The 17,506-nt window shown below is 45.9% G+C and overlaps 1 protein-coding gene across 19 annotated transcripts in view; it reads right to left on the bottom strand.

Moving 5' to 3' along the window:
* Positions 1–992: 992 nt before the first annotated feature.
* LOC116587534 overlaps positions 993–17,506 on the bottom strand; it is a 33,857-nt gene continuing 17,343 nt past the window's right edge. The window contains exons 4-9 of one of the 19 annotated variants that reach the window (XR_004284481.1): positions 10,727–10,859; positions 7,549–7,777; positions 5,461–6,483; positions 4,563–4,602; positions 4,083–4,169; positions 993–1,729 (exon numbers count right to left, since the gene is read on the bottom strand). Coding sequence is in view for 1 of the 19 variants with exons in the window: in XM_032338134.1 (XP_032194025.1) it covers positions 1,417–1,729; positions 4,563–4,602; positions 5,461–5,692; positions 7,549–7,680 (717 nt within the window). In the remaining 18 variants the exon portion in view is untranslated. The other 18 variants (XR_004284482.1, XR_004284488.1, XR_004284483.1 and 15 more) reach the window with 18 other exon arrangements.

The raw sequence follows: 17,506 nt of genomic DNA, 5'->3' as shown, positions 1-17,506 counted from the left end.
ATTTACTTATGTGACAGAGATCACAAATAGGCAGAGAGGCAGGCAGAGAGAGAGGGGGAAGCAGGCTCCCTGCTGAACAGAGAGCCTGATGCGGGATTCATCCCAGGACCACGAGATCATGACCTGAGCCAAAGGCAGAGGCTTAACCCACTGCGCCATCCAGGCGCCCCAGTTATGTATTGATAGGTATAACCCACATAAACAAAATTATCCTTGGATATTAGTACTCACTAAATTGTAAAATCGTATAGATATCCTGAAAACAAAATGCTTGAGTCACTGATTCAGTGAGACAGTATGACAAGACCACTCACTGCTGGAGAAGAGGGATCAGGACAAAGTCACAAATCCCTAGGCCTGTCTCTGAGGGTCCGGCAGGAGGGCGGTGTCTTGGGCCGGAAAGCCCCTTATTAACGGAGTCCGCATCTCCCCTGGTTTCACTTCCTCTCCAAACCTGTGTCAGGTCCTCCTGCCTGGATACTCATGAGACGACCCCAGTTCGCACTCTCATTGCCTATTGGGTTTCTAGAGAAGGCAATCAGTGTTCCTGGTATTTTCACTGCCGGCCAGGCAACTCGGCTTCTCCCCAGAACAGGTGGTTGCCAGTGATGCGTCCCCCAGCCCTCCTCCTGCTGCTGCTGTCGGGGGTGCCCCTGGCCCTGACCGAGACCAGGAAGGGTGAGTGAGGGAGAAACCGCCTCAGCGTGGGAGGAGGGAGGCGGCTGCCAGACCCAAGCACTGCTCCGCGGCCTAGCACTCGGAGACCTTACCACATGACCTCACAGATGTTTTGCCCTACCCACCGCCCCCTTTCCGACACGTGAACCCCTCGCCCTCTGCCCCTCCTGCCGCATCCACCTGGATCGGACCCGGGTTGGGGGGATGTCGCGCTCTCCCTGCCTGCAGATGATGCAACACCAACACACACACAGGTCGATGCACAAGCTCTTGTTTATTCCCTGGTAGATCTATCTCCCCCACCCCGCGGGGAAGTTCCCTTGCCTTATATAGGGCATAACAGCCAATCACAGAGGTGTTCATGTGAACAGGAGGTATCTGGGGATCGCAGGAAGTGGTGGCATGCGGTGTTCATGTGACGAGCACGAGGTCACGTGTGGCCAGGGCGGATGTTTTTCAGGCTGTCCGTGCTGCTCGGGCTATGTAGCTGGGGCCATCTTAGGGGCACGACCGGCGCCATCTTAGGGGCACGACCCCAACAGCTCCCCCTTCTTTATTTATTTGTATGGATAAGGGACCGTGCCTGTCTTAGGTTGGGATGATCAACTTGCACCCTTACCCATCATCAAATACTACAGAGCATGCTGCAGCTTCTGTCTTAGGTTGGTACGCCGTTATCATCCTCATTACCCGTCATTGACTACCGGTCCAGCATGCTAAGCCATACTTGGGGTGAGCTCATGCTCTATGGCTACCAAGACTTGATGTACAGCCTGCCGGTCTCTGGCTAATGTGTGTTGGAGGGCCCTTATCCAACGCAGCGCCAGGAGGAGGACGAAGAGCACAATACAGCCGAGTGCAATAGTCCCAAACCAGGATTTCCCAAAAGCCACCACTGCCTGCATAGTTTGTAGGAATTGGGAGGCCGTGAGAGGGTTGACTCTCGTGGCATTGATCTGCAGAATCTCCATCTGGAGGGAGGCTGTCAGATTGTGGAATTTGGCTGACCAGGTGCCGTTGAGCATCTGAGATAATTTTCGGGAGAGGTTCGCTGCTTGGGAGAGATTAGAATACAAGTTAGATGTGATGCATATGCCCGATAAGGGCTGGATACAACTGGTGGAGAGAATTTGGATGTACTCGTCGTGTCAGGCGTTCTGGAACCCAAACAGGAGTCAGCTGGTCCTGAGGGAAAACACAAATGGAACCACGGACCCATCGTAGGACCGGGTCCGGACCCTTCCATAGACCTGTCAGAATGTCTTTCCATTTTACCCAATCATTGAGATTGACCTCCTGACGCGAGTGGCGATCTGCTGCAGATCGTCCTATTGCGTCCATGACCAAAAAATGTAAAGTAAAGAGAGCGGTATTGAGTTTGTCCTTAGGGGACTTGTAGGTGGCCCCTATTCCCCCTTTTTGTTTTATTAATTGATTTTTCAGGGTCAAGTGTGCGCGTTCGACGATTCCTTGCCCTTGAGGGTTGTAGGGTATGCCTGTGACTAGATGTATGTGAAATGTATCAGCAAAATTTTTAAAGCTGTGTGATGTGTAAGCAGGCCCGTTGTCAGTTTTGATTTGTTTTGGGATGCCCCAAGAGGCAAAGTTTGTCAAACAATGTTGAATGACATCTCTGACCTTTTCTCCTGTATGTAAGGAGGCCATAATGACCCCCGAGTATGTGTCTACTAAGACATGTACATATTTTAAGTTGCCGAATTCAGGGATGTGTGTAATATCCATTTGCCACACATGATTGGGTAGTATTCCACGTGGGTTTACTCCAAAGGAGGGTGCTGGGATAAGAGAGGCACAACTTGCCAAATACAGAAATGTTCTAAGTTGGCCTATTTCAAAGGCCACAAATGTAGCTCTGAATCTAAATGACCATTTTTAAGATTAGGACATAACATGTATCAAGAATGTTCAAGGTCATTTAGATTTAATTCCTCAGTAGTCCTTAGAGTTTAGTCCTGATATTAATGATTCCCCAAAGTGGATACAAGATTTAGATCCAAATCCTCACATCTCAGGATTCAAGTAAATAATCTGTGTCAATTACTTTTGAAATTACTGCCAAAAGATTAGTTTTAAAAACCATCTGATAATGCTTGCTTCCTTTTAACCTTTATTCTGATCATGACCACTCATTACAAAATCCATTCACTTTATCTCTAGCAGAAGCAAATTACTTGATTATAACCCTCCATTACCTCAATAAACTTCTCATCCCTAGACCTGCAAAGTTAGCAAAGTCAAGTACAGAATACCTAAGACAGTAGAAGAGGTAAAAAGGCATAGAGATGTTGGGTAGTCCCTCAGTTCTGGATACTGTTTAGCAGAGCAATATCAAATGAGCAATGACAGACAGCAACTATCCTAATCTAGGTCAGTACAACAGCCAAAATACTTTGTAAACTCTTTCTTTGGTTCTTTCTGGAGATCAAATCAACACTCTTCTGATTAAACAGCATGTGAGGAGCTTAAGAGCAACTGAAGTGTTTAACAATATTTACTTATCTAACATCTTTTACCAAAAAATTGTACTAAAAATAATACTAATCATAACTCATAACTGAGAAAGGTACTAACATGAACTGGTACTAACATAAACTGCAAAGGCCAAGAACAGAAATTAGGAGTTGTGTGATACTGAATAGTATATGTGAACTGAAGACTCTGCTGCCTTGTATAGCACCAAGTATACTTTCCTTTAATAAACCCAAACTTAGGCACAAGAACTCAGTGTTAACAGGATTTCACCTTTTCTTACTATGTTTTATTTGTATTTGTACCTAATTTTTACTGAAACTTAATTTATTGAAATTTAATTTTTAAAAGATACTATTTAGAAAATGGTCTTACCCAGAGAAAATTATAGTGACACATATTTTAGATATTACATTATTATGTTTAATTTAAATATTAGATTAAGTCTATAGTATCACATATACCAATTATTTAAGCTGTCTTTCCATTTGAGATGAAAGGCTTATGCTAAGCTATACTCCTCACCTTCCCTGTGACTAAGAGCTGAATTGCGAGATATATACCTACAAGAAGTGGCAATCTGTAGCTATGAAGAGTTCTGTGTGTGTAAAGTTAAGGGATCTATAAAAGGATTGAACCCCCATCCTTAGCCACATTAGCACCATGCTCCAACTGAGTTAACTGGTTCAAAGTGTTAGATAAGACAGTGATAACTAAAGAAATAGGAACAAAGAAAGGTTCTATTTCATCATCTTAAGGTTTCACAGAGATGACGCAAGTTTACTATTCAAATTCCCGCCTCCTGAAAAACAACTTCTTAAATAACTCTCAAGAGGGGTTCCGTTAGCTTTCAAAAGTGCCCGCAAGAGGCTCTCCATTTGGAGTCTAAAAATTTCCGACCCCATTATCTTTACCTTTACAGTCGCGATCCGCGAACATACAGCTGCTGTCCCTTTGTGGTTGCTCTTCAGCAAACTTCTAACCTTTCCTTTGTGGTCGTCCTAGTGACGAACGTGCAATCCCTTTGTGGTTGCTCTTCAGCAAACTTCTAACCTTTCCTTTGTGGTCGTCCTAGTGATGAACGTGCAATATGACGAGGAGGAAAAGGTACTCATGTATTGCCTTCTCTCACCTTCTCCCTAAAATGCTAAGTTTAAAAAGCTGCACAACTTCTATTCCATGAAATCTTCCTGTTAGTACTACCACTTCTAAAAATCAAGTAAACAAAATGGAAACATTGTATTTCACCTGACAAAACTGTTCAATGTGAGATCAATGCACATAAAATTAAAAAGTTAAATATACCTCAATATTATCAGTAAATCAGAACATATCTCAACCAGTATCAGAATTTCTACCTTCACTGTATCTTTGCTATTTTTAAATATACTCACAATTCCCGGGTTTCGGCGCCAAATGTCGTGCTCTCCCTGCCTGCAGAGATGACGCAACACCAACACACACACAGGTCGATGCACAAGCTCTTGTTTATTCCCTGGTCATCTTTCTCCCTCCCCTGCGGGGAAGTTCCCTTGCCTTATATAGGGCATAACAGCCAATCACAGAGGTGTTCACGTGAACAGGAGGTATACAGCCAATCACAGAGGTGTTCACGTGAACAGGAGGTATCTGGGGATTGTAGGCAGTGATGGCATGCGGTGTTCATGTGACGAGCTCAAGATCACGTGTGGCCAGGGCGAATGTTTTTCAGGCTGTCCGTGCTGCTTGGGCTATGTAGTCGGGGCCATCTTAGGGGCGCGACCCCGACAGGGGGAGGGGGAGGGCGAGGTCTCAGACTCCCCGCACGGGCAGGCTCCCACTCCCTGAGGTATTTGTTCACTGTGGTGTCCCAGCCTGGCCGCAGGGAACCCCGGTATTTGGAACACAGCTATGTGGACGACATGCAGTTCCCGCTGTTTGACAGCGACTCTGCCAGTCTGAGGATGGAGCCGGGGGCGCCCTGCGTGGAGCAGGAGGGGCTGGAGTATTGGGCCCAGCAGACCCGGGACTCCAGGACGTGCACACAGACACTCTGAGGGAGGCTGCGAGAAGTGGGCAGCTACTGCAACCCGAGCGAGGCTGGTGAGCGACGCAGGCAGGAGACAGACCATGACCTCCATCCCCAGGGACCGCCGGATGGCCGGCCGGGGTAGCTCCAAGTCTCCGTGTTGGAGCGACACCCTGAGGCTGTGGGGCACCGCCATGCCCCCAGCGGGGAAGAACCCTGGGGACTCTACTGGTTTTGGATTTAATGACAATAGGTCCTGGTGGGCCGGGGTCAGGGTTTCACACCTTCCAGAGAGTGATGGGCTGCGACGTGGGGCCTGATGGGTGCTTTCTGCGCGGGTACCTTCATGATGCCTATGATGGCATGGATCACATCACCCTGAATAAGGACCTGTGCTCCTGGACCAAGGCAGACTCCACCGCACAGATCACTGGTCAGAAGTGGGAGGCGACTGGTGTGACAGAGCAGTACAGGAACTACATGGAGCACAGATGCGTGGAGTGGCTCCACAGGCACCTGGAGAAGGGGGAGGAGATGCTGCTGCGCACAGGTACTAGGGCCTCCCTGATCTCCCCTCCTCTGGGGCTGGCTTTCCACCAGGAAGGGAAATGGACTCAATATCAGAACACTGCCCTCCCACAGGTGAGGAGAGCGAGATCCACTTGTGTGTTCATTTTTCTACTAGAGAGTGACTCACCCAGAGGACCACTTTTCTCTAAAGGACAATTGAGGAATCCAGTCTCTCCTGGGGGGCAATTGGAGAACATCCCTGAAATGGTCCCCTCCATCCTGGCAATCACCTTGTAATCCATGACTTTCCCTCTCAAGACTTGTACTCCATCTGAGAACATCCTTGGAGGTCTGACTCCAGGTTTTCTGAGTCACTGATGGTCCCCCACAGTCAGGACCATTAGTGTATTCCCCACTTTAGACCTCCACTCTCCTGTCCTGGAATCTCTCCCTGCTTCTAAAACATTATTTCAGATCCCTAAACCAATTGTCTTTTCCATCCTCAGGTTGGTGACAAGTGCTGTTTTGTGACCCATGAAGGTAACCCAAAGTGTAGATTTTCTGATTCTTCTTCCCCAGAACCCCCCAACACACATGTGACCCGCCACCCCATCTCGGACCATGATGTCGCCCTGAGGTGCTGAGCCCTGGGCTTCTACCCTGTGGAGATCACTCTGACCTGGCAGCATGCTGAGGAGGATCTGACCCAGGACACAGAGCTTGTGGAGACCAGGTCTGCAGGGGATGGAACCTTCCAGAAGTGGGCGGTGTTAGGGTCCGTAATCAAAGGAGCGAGACTGATACAAAACGAAGGTCAAGCAAAGCTTTATTTTGCGCCAAGCATCGAGAATCAAACTGACCGGTCAGGGCCATCTCTTGCAAAGAGGCGACCCCTCCCAGCCTCACAGACTATTTATAGAAGTAGTTTAGCCAGGCTATACATAGGTGGCCAATGAGACTGCAATGCACAGAGAAAACTGCACGGTCATGTTAGGTCACACACAGGTGGCCAATTGAATTACAATTCACCCTAGATATATGCGTGCCCCACTGATTGGATGCCTCTACCTGGCCTGACCTGCCCTTATATCTAGGCTTAGTTAGCTACCTGGGGCTGGTAGCTAGGGAGACAGTATGCACGCCCCACTGATTGGCTGTCTCTATCTGGCCTGACCCGCCCTTGTATCTGGGCTTTGCAAGTAAGTTCCTATGGGAGGGGCAGGGTCAATCTAAGTTTACTGCATAGGGTCAATTTAAGTTTACTGCATAAACAACAAAATGGCTCCCTCTGATTAAGTAGGCCCTTACAGGCGGCTGTAGTGGTGCCTTCTGGAGAGGAGCAGAAATACATCTGCCATGTGCAGCACAAGGGGCTGCCCCAGCCCATCACCTTGAAATGGGGTGAGGAGGGATTTGGGGTTGGAACATCTTCTCCAAGAAAGTAGCTCTTCTGCAAAACATCTTCGAGGTCATGACTCAAACCTGAGGTCTGGGTCCCTCACTTTCCCTTCCCAGAGCTGCCAACTGAGCCTACCATCCCCATCATGGGCACCATTGCTGCCCTGGTTCTTGTGGTCACTGGAGCTGTAGTGGTGGGAACTGTGATGTGGAGGAAGAAGCACTCAAGTAGGGAAGGGAGTGGGAGGGGAATTTGAGTTTTCTTGTCCCACTGAGAGGTTTCAAGCCCCAGGTAGAAATTTGTCCTGCCTTGTTAATGAGAGGTACCATCCACGTACCTGTACTTGCCCACTCTGGAGCCAATTGCTAACATTAACTCTTTAGTAAAGACTTGTGCAAATGAAGGACAAATTTTTCACCTTTATATTAAATAATATTATATTAAATGATATAAATTATTTCACCTTTACATTCCTCCATTGGGGACCTGATCCCCAGCAGTTGAAAGTCAGGGGCAATTCCCTGATGTAGATAGACCTCCAGAAGTTTGGTCCACTACCCCTACATATCCTTTCTTTGTTTTCCAATACAGCCATGTCTTCAGTTAACAGTTCTTCAGTTAACAGTTCATTTTGGTACAGTACTAGGATATTTCTCTGGATACCATAACCAGTCTTCTTCCTGGCCTCTGACCTGATGTGGAAAAGAAGGGAGCTACTCACAGCTGACTGGAAGTATGGAAGGAGTGATTCTTGAGATCCTGGGATAGTGTAGACAGGACCCCACAGGGAGCTCACCTACCCCATAGCTCCTCCTTTAGTCTCATCTTCTGTGGGCTCTGACCACATCCTGTTTGTTCTGTCCCAGACAATGACAAACTGACCTGTGCTCTCTTCCCTGATCTGCTTTCCTGCTCTAGCAGAGATGGGACTGGGTCATCTCCATCCCTGTCTTTACTTCATGTTTGGCTGAGAAGTAATATTTTACTTCTCTATTGAAAATCTAGATTCAGGGGCACCTGGGTGGCTCAGTCATTAGGCATCTGCCTTTGGCTCACGTCATGATCCCAGGGTCCTAGGATTGAGCCCCTCATCAGGATCTCTGCTTGGCAGGAAGCCTGCTTCTCCCTCTCCCACTCCCCTTGCTTGTGTTCCTGCTCTTGCTGTCTGTCAAATAAATAAATAAAATCTTTTTTTTAAAGATTAAGAAAAAGAAAATCTGGATATGAATTTGTTTTCTATTCTTGTCATATAGAACTGATATGGTAATAAAGGAGAAGACTCCTAAAGTTGAGACAAGAAATAAATGGAAGCAGAGAAACTTCCAGATGCCTGATTGCTGTGCTGTCTGTTGTAGGTGGGACAGGAGAGGCTGAGTAGCCAACTGTGGACAGAACCGTGCCTGATTAGTACTCAGTGCATTGCGGGCTTTAACATGGACACTCCTTAGCTAAGTCATCTTTGCTATTCCCTGGTCCCTTCAGTGGAAACTTATTCCACCAGGACCTATGATCACAGGGACTCAGACATCACCTGACTCTAGGACTACAGGCATCAAAAGCTGCCTTGACCAGGTCAGGCTAGGCTCCAGCTTGGATTAGATCCTCACCCCCCAGTTTTTGGGTGTTGTTTTTTTTTTCTTTATTTGTTTATATAAAGAATTGAGCCTCTTCTTCTTCTTGTGTACAAGTTCTGGTCTCATATTCCTCTGGTATCCCCAGTCTGTGACCATCACAGGGGTCCTATGGCCTCTCATTGTTTCCACAAGGCCCAGTGAGCCCTTACACACAGGAGTCTCTGTGGTATTGCAAGATGAATTTTCAGACCCATCCATCTCTTCTTCTTCTACAGCTATTCTGGATCATTCTGCATCTTCCACCATCTTTTTTAAAAAAGCAGATTCTGGAGTTAGAGATAGGATCTGATCATTTCGCATCCTTATTAAATTTCAGTTTGTCTTCTCTGCTCAGCTACCTGACCCCCTGCCCCTTAGATCTAGTGATCTTCATTCTGTTTCCAATCCTATTTATAAAGTTATAAAGCAGTGTCTGATTTGAATTCACATTTCTCTGGAATATATAACCCATAAGCCTAAGTACAATTTTTTTTGAAGATTTTATTTATTTGACAGAGATCACAAGTAGTCAGAGAGGCAGGCAGTGGGGGTGGGGGAAGCAGGCTCTCTGCCAAGCAGAGAACCCAATGTGGGGCTCGATCCCAGGACCCTGGGACCATGACCTGAGCCGAAGGCAGAGACTTTAATCTACTGAGCCACCCAGGTGCCCCTAAGTACAACTTTTCTGAATGGAGAACTGTAATTGTTTCCTGTGCTGTACAGGTGGAGCAGGGAGACCAACAATGGGGAGAAAAGTGGTAGCTGCCATGAATAGCTGTGGCGTGAGGCTCATCTAGAAGAGAGAGGTACTCCATACAGATCATTCATTCAACTGATAACTGTCAGATACAGGAATATTTTAACATCTAGGACACCTCAGTGAAAAACAGAAAAAATTTGCCCACCTTGTGGGGCATATGTTCTGGAGTAAGGGGCAGACTATATGCTAGTAAACAAGGGAAATGTGTATGTTAGGTATTGGGAAGTAAGTGTAGAAGGCGATCCAGAGAGACACCTATGATGGGAATGGGAAGATGGCTACTTTACTACAGTGATCAGAATGAGCCTCACCAAGGTGCCTTTGAGAGATCTGAAGGACATGAAGGACCTGTGTAAGAAGGTATCTGGGGGGAGTTCTTTTCAGGCAGGGAACCGCCAGTGCACAGGCACTAGGGCAGGAGCATGTCCTGTGTTAAGGAAGGGCAAGGAGGCCACTGTGGCTGGAACAGAGAGCAGCTGAAATAACATCAGATGTCCAGGCCTTAGGGTATTAGAAGGGTTTGAGTTTTCTCTGCATAACGTGCAGTTACAAGATGGTTTTAAAAAGATGACCCACCTAGTACCACCTCTCTTTAGAAGCCTCTGCTTGCTGCTGTGTAGAATTGAGAGGTACAAGGGCAAGCAACCAGTATATAATCTGTAGGAAACTGGTGCAGTGTCCCAGGAGGGGGATGTTAGCTGTATATCTGGGGTGTGAGGAGGGAAGATAGTAGAAATGACTGGGCTCTGGATATATTTAAAGATGGACTTTGCAACATTTCCTCATGGATTAATTCTAGGGAGAAAGAGAATGAGGAATTAAGGACAGCATCCAATATTTCACACTGCAGTGCCTTCAATGGAAAGGGGGAAGTTTCTGGAAGTAGCACATTTGAGTAAGCAGCATCACAAGCATCCAATTTATGAAATGATTAATCTGAGATGTCTACTAGAAATGCAAGCATGGAGCACCTGGGTGGCTCAGTTGGTTAAGCATCCGACTCTTGATTTTGACTCAGGTCATGATCTTGAGGTCATGCCATCAAGGCCTGCATCAGACACCCTCTCCTGGCTCAGTAGGGAGTCACTTGGGATTCTCTCTCCCTTTCCATCTGCCCCTCCCCTCTGTCTCTAAAATAAATAAATCTTTAAAAAAAAAATGCAAGTGAGATTGACAGGTGGATATAGAGTTCAGGGTAGGAGAAGTATCTGGGTTGGAGAAATAGATGTGAGAGGTCATGCCATATAAACCACATTTAAAGCCTTTACCAGAGATGACATCCTTAAAGGGGTGATGGCCACAGGAAAAAAGAGGAACAGTACAGAACCCTGAACTCCTCAGGGTTAAACAAGCTGATGAGAGTGCACACCCAGAGTTGTACTGCATAGTTTGGTTCTGCACCTAGAAAACACATAGACCAAGGAGGCCCAACCTTTAGTGCACACAAGAATTTCCTGGACTATGAAGAGCTAGACAGGCTGGGGTAGAGTATGAGATTCTAAAATTTATAACAAGGCTGGTGCTGCTCCTGCTATTCTTCAGATCCCACATTGAGTAGTGAGCACATGAAGCAGGATTCCTACATGGCTGTGTATCAGCCTCCCCTGTAAGGCTGCTTAAGTAAGTGATTCCTGAGCCCACACCCAACATTCCAAGACAGTAGGTCTGGGGAGAGGCCTGAGTATTTTGTAACAAAAACACAAGCAATTCTGGGGCTTTGCCAGAGAGGGAAGAAGCACTGAAGTCCTTGATGGAGCACTCAGTGTGGGGAAGGGTATTACATATGCATTTTTTTAAAAGATTTTATTTATCTATTTATTTGACAGAGAGGGAGATCACAAGTGGACAGAGAGGCAGACAGAGAGTGCGGGGGGGAGCAGGCTCCCTGCTGAGCAGAGAGCCGGATGCAGGGCTTGATTCCAGGACCATGAGATCATGACCTGAGCCGAAGGCAGACGCTTAACCGACTGAGCCACCCAGGCACCCCTTACATACACATTTAAACAGTTTTTTCGTAGGAAGAAAAATGCAAGATATGTTGTGAGAAACGTATTTTCTCTCCCATGGAGCAAAACCAGATGAAAGATTTAGGAAGCAGTTATCAGCTCAACATAAAGAAAAACTCATTCATCCCTAAGAGTAGACCTTAAATGTTCCCACCCACCCCCCCAAAAAGAAGATATAAAAGTTACTGGGTATCATAATGCAGGTGTTAGCCAAGTGTACAACAGGTTGTACACTTAAACCCATGTTACATGTCAATTATTTCTCAATAAAACTGAAAAAAAAAAACTGGAAAAAAAAACTGAATCCCTGCTCTCCTGAAAATATTCCTTCATGGATTTCTTGTTCCTTGTTTTGAACAGATTCCAAGTTGCTTTAACTGAAACTACATATATTTATAGAGAAACATATATCTTATATATTATAAATACATAATACAAAAATATAAAGTATGCATAATATATTAAAGCATAACTTAAAATACATGAAATATATAAATTATATAAATAGGAAAATATGTACTATCGATAGAGAGTACTGGGCCTCATTTTATTTCAGGGAAAGCCACAGAAGAGACCCAAGGCTGCACAGGCAGGAACAGAATCCACCATCGCACCCCAGGTCAAGGCCCAAAGAGGAACCACTGCCTCACTGCTGGGCACAGGTCCCACGGTTCACACCACCGCACCTTGAGGCTAGGACTGCTGTCACTGCTGCTCCTGGCAGCAGGATGACACGACGGCCACTCACACCACCTGTGCCAAATGCCTGCAGCACTGTCCCGTCTTCTCCATCTCCAGCCTGAGTCAGAGTCTGACACGTGGTCCGCTGACTGGTGGAGCCTCAGGCCCTGGTCCCCTGCAACTATGTGTGATAACCCGACTCTGATCTGGATTCCTGGGGAGTGATCACCAACATCCTCGGACTTGAACTCTTCTTTTGGTCTAGTCTCTGCATTCCTAGCCACAGGCCTGTGAAAGGCCACACATTCAGGTGGTTCCCAAAGTCACCCCTGCTGTAGGCAGATCCCAAGATGGCCCCAGTGTTCCCATCCTCCGGTATCATGCCCTTGTGTAATAATACCCACTCTGGGAACCGAAGTTGGACATAGTGACCTGCTGGTGACACACAGAATAGAGTGAAGTCATTCAGTGAGTATCTGGAATCACCAGGACACAAGATATGAGGGGCCTGGGGTCCACAGGCTCAAGGTGGGCCACCCAAGCCAGCCTGAATAAGTGCAGATTTCTGATAGAATCCAATGACAAATGACCCTGTGTTCCTTTTCCCTCTGAGGGGGTTTCTTCCCTAGATCTCAGCCCCTCACAGCCACTGCCCTCAGACAGGAGGGGGAGGAGGAAAGGTCACCAGCAGGGATTCTCATCCTGGCTGCAGTCAACAGGGGAATTCTGTAAAAAGTACAGGAAGAGAAGAGAAGAAACACAGGCCTCCAAATGTAACAGCTGATGAGTCCATGCATGCCTCCAGGGCAGCCCTGTGGCTACAAAGATGAGAAGAAAACAGTTTTCAGTCTCCCTGTGCTGCCCCTGGGGCCTAGTTCTCCCTTCAACACGGACAGTGTCCCAGGGAGCCCCCAGTGCTGCCCCCCGTGTATCCGTCTCTGCTCATCTCCAGAACAGACCACCACTGCCACCCCCTCCAGGAAGCCCTCCCCTCTCCATATACATTAGTTCAGTCGTGCACAATAGAAACCCAGCTAACAGTGGTGTTGACCAGACAGCAGCTTGTGTGTGTCCCATGAGTGAGGTGAGACGTCCGGGGCTGTAAGGTCACTCTGCACCACGGGGCTGTCCAGACACGCTGGTGACAATGAACCTGGGAAGTTTCCTTATTAGAACTAGGACACCTAGGACCATAGTCCGTGGTCTGTGAGCAGGGCAGAAAGAGCAGAAGAACAGGAAGTTTCCATCCTTTTATGGCAACACCTACTACCTCATTCTGCGTCACCATAGCTGGAATGTAGTCACACAAACAAAAGTAGCCTCAGGGGAGGCTGGTGAATGAATCAGGCTATTTTTAATCTGAGTGACAATATGCTCCATGAAACTCTGTCACTATGGAATGACTATGATTTTTGCTTCACTTAAAGTTTTAAAAATTACCAGCAACAGAACAGTCATTATCAAATCTTGAGCCAGATTTCATGTAAATAGTGAGATAGTCTCACAATATAATATTAATTGAGAACAAAAATACAGATAGAATACTTGGTAAAATACCACCTGCTGCAGTTGGTTGGGCATCGGCCTTCAGCTGAGGTCATGATCCTAGGGTCCTGGGATCAAGCCCCACATCTGGCTCCCTGCTCCAGGGAGCTTACTTCTCCCTTTCCCCTGCCCCAATCATGCTCTAGCTCTCTCTCAATAAATAAAATATTTTTTAAAAAAGAAAAACCTGCTAGAATGGAAATCTCTCCCTTTAATACTGTTGAAACTGGTTAACAGCTGTTATGTCCAGGAAGTTTGGAAGAATTATGGATGGGACAGAGAATGAAATTTACTTTTCACTCTATACTTTCATGTTATGTGAATTTTTCAAACACTGTGCATAATCGGTTGAAAAAAACTTTGAATTGCCAAAGAAATTGTCACTTAACTTTAAAAAAACTTAAATTTTTAAAAAACTTTGAATTGCCACTTCCATTTAGCAGACACATAATGGGCAGTAATAGATGTTAGCTCCCTGCTAGGCTCAGTGAGAGAAACATGAAGGGATTCAGAGTCAGGTGTATAACCTGGTAAATGCAACTATTATAATGAGTTTTGGGGAAACAGCCTCCACACAGAAGCTAATTGAGTGCCTACTGTGGGCCAGGTGTTGTACCAAATGCTAGGGACATAAGAAGATACAAGTATACACCTATGTGACCTACCTGTCTCATGCGATGAGGTTCTATACCAACTCCTGACTCTACAGGAATCCTACTACTGTCTTGTCCCTGTGTGGGAAGAAGCTGAGATTGGAAAGAGAACCTTTGCCCATTTGGTCCAAAAATTAGTGGAAAGCTTAAGTTAGAGGACAGTGACTTTTTAATGTAATTGACTCATCAATATAAAAAAAAAATCACTAAGAAATAACCTGGATGAGGGCGCCTGGGTGGCTCAGTGGGTTAAGCCACTGCCTTCGGCTCAGGTCGTGATCTCAGGGTCCTGGGATCGAGTCCCGCATTGGGCTCTCTGCTCAGCAGGGAGCCTGCCTCCTCCTCTTTCTCTGCCTACCTCTCTGCCTACTTGTGATCTCTCTCTGTCAAATAAATAAATAAAATCTTTTAAAAAAAAAGAAAGAAAGAAAGAATCTGGATGAAAGGAAAGAAACCAACAAAGTAGAATCACAAGAAGGGACTGCAGGATATTGAGGAACTGGTAGAAATAATGGGAGATCAGGATTTCCCTGGCAACAGGACACAGGAAAGCAAAAAAAAAAAAAAAAAAAGGTTCCACACTGAACTAGTTATGGTGCTTTCCTAGAGATTTAGAAGGTCTGACAAGGGAAAGTGGAAATACTCAGGGAGGGTGATCTCTCCATAAAGCTGAGACAGACCTTTCCAAGTGACAGCCATGATTCTTGTATCTAGGACCCTGCTTGGATAACACAGCTTAGCTCTGCAAATCATCTGGTCCAAAATCAAACCGAGAGTTGATAATTATCTTGTTCGGTGATTGTGCACCCTGTGTATGAGCATGTGCAGTGCAGAGAACTTGCTACCCTCCATTCCTGTCATCTGTCACCTGGAACATCCCTGCGCAGACAGATTCTATAGTAAGGCCAATGGTCCCCAATTCCTGATCCACATGGCCTTGTGGAATCTCCTCCTACTGAGTGTGGGCAGGACCCGGAATATATTCCAACCAATAAAATGTGGCAGTGGTGATCTTGGAATATATATAATCATGACTTCCATTTTGCCAGCTGACTTTCTACCATCTTCTCCACTTGCAGGCTTTGCTAAAGCAAGTAGCTGTGTTGGAAAGACCAGAAACTAAGCCAGCCTCCTGCCTACATCTAGCAAGACACCGAACCCCCAGTCTGCCGACTCACAAGGTACTCAGTCCTCCCCATAAGGCAGTCCTTCTCTTTTTTGAGGACAGACATCCTTTTTTTTTCTTTTTATCCATACAAATTCCATTTAGTTAACATACAGTGTATTATTAGTCTCAGGGGTAGAACTTAGTGATTCATTAGTGGCATATAACACACAGTGCTCATTACTTCAAGTGCCCTCCTTAAAGCCCATTAACCAGTTATCACATCCCCCCATCCACCTTCCCTCCAGCTACCCTCGGTTTGTTTCCTATAGTTAAGAATCTCTTATGGTTTGCTCCCTCTGTATTTTTATCTTATTTTTCCTTCCTTTTCCTTTGTTCGTCTGTTTTATTTTCTCTTTACAACATGAAAGTCAAGTTCCTACCATCCTACTTGCTTTCCTCTCACTCCATCAGGGAGACTCCAGGAGGGAGCAAAGGCAGGGTGAGAGGACGTGCCATGAGCAAGAAAGAGGCTAAGCTTTGCCTCACTTCTCACCTTGGAGAACAGGTACAATCAGGAAGTCAGTTGGAAGAATTGCAGGGTGCAAAGAATGTGCATGATTTTGTAGGGTGCAAAACTGTAACTTTTAGAAGTCTGCTACAGTGGTCTAAGTCCCTGACTTAAAGCTGCTCAGGTGGCAAGGTGGGAGGGACAGAATCCCAGGTGTGACAGGGTGTCTCAGGATCCCTGAGGTCACAAGAAGAATGGAGGTGCCTGAGTGTGGCAGGTTCCCAGGAATAAGAATGGGGAAGCCGGCCGAAAACAAGTCTAGGTGCCAGTTTTCTGCTCTGTGTTGCCGTAAACTGTGAACTGCAACACCATCATGCATCCACTCTCTGGGCAGGGGCCCAGCAAAAGGCAGAAACAAGGCGAGATCCCCTCCCATCCCCCGCAGGAAGGAACAGTGCAAGTCCATGTAGCAGGAGTCTGTAAATTTAGTGACTTGAAACAGCGTGCCTGAGATAAAAACACTCTGTCACATGCTGGGTGAACACAGAGTTCTGACAGAAACCAGGGAGACAGGAGTGATTGCTTGCTTTTCTGTTAAGGCTCACTGAAGAGTGGGGGACACAACTCAGCTCAAGGGCTAGGGAAATTCCATAAAGCAAAATAATATCCATGCAAATTGGGTCCCAGAAGATGAGGTGTGGGAGGAAGGGGCAGCTGAAATAGCAACACTTGTATCAAACAAGGTTTTGGGTTTGTTTGTTTTTAAGATTTTATTTATTTACTTATTTGACAGAGAGAGACACAGTGAGAGAGGGAACACAAGCAGGGGGAGTGGGAGAGGGAGAAGCAGGCCTCCCGCCATTTTCATCCTGCACATGGGGGCCAAAAGCCTTCAGGGAGCAAAACAGTGCCACCTAGTGGAATCCGGAGCCACTCAGACTGAGCCCAGCCTCCTGGCAAAAAGAAGCACATTTGCAATAGGGCAAGTACATCTAAGAATCAGCGCCACACAACTGGCTTGCACCATGTTTACAGATCATAGAAGGCTACAAAGATTCAACTCTTGGGGAAAACAGTTGTATAGCATTGTTTTTCTAGCCTTTAGGCTTTCAGTATTATTTTTTCAGTTATGTTACTATTTTTTCCAATTTTTTGTTCTTTTTAAATTTTTATATCACATGATATATATATATTCAGTTTTTATTTCCTTTTATTAAATTTTATTTTACTTCATTTTTATGTATATAGAGGTGTTTCTACTTTCCTATCTTGGAATCTCGTTTCTTTTAATGAGTAAAACAAAACAACCCGGGATCTAATTTTTTGTTTTGTTTTGTTTTTTGTTGGTTTTTCTTTTGTTTCAGTTTCGTTTGGATTTTGTTGTTGTTTTTTTTTTTCATTGTCATTGTTGTTCTTATTGTTTTTTCTTTCTTTCTTCTTTTCTTTTCCAAATGGCGAGGTGGAAAAACTCACTCCCAGAGAAAGAACAGGAGGTAGTACTTGCTGTCAGGGATTTAATCAATACAGAGGAGTGCTTGCTTCGGCAG

The sequence above is a fragment of the Mustela erminea genome, chromosome 4 (assembly GCF_009829155.1).
Source record: "Mustela erminea isolate mMusErm1 chromosome 4, mMusErm1.Pri, whole genome shotgun sequence".
Classification (NCBI taxonomy): Eukaryota; Metazoa; Chordata; class Mammalia; order Carnivora; family Mustelidae; genus Mustela; species Mustela erminea.
This window is presented reverse-complemented; position numbering and strand designations above follow the sequence as displayed.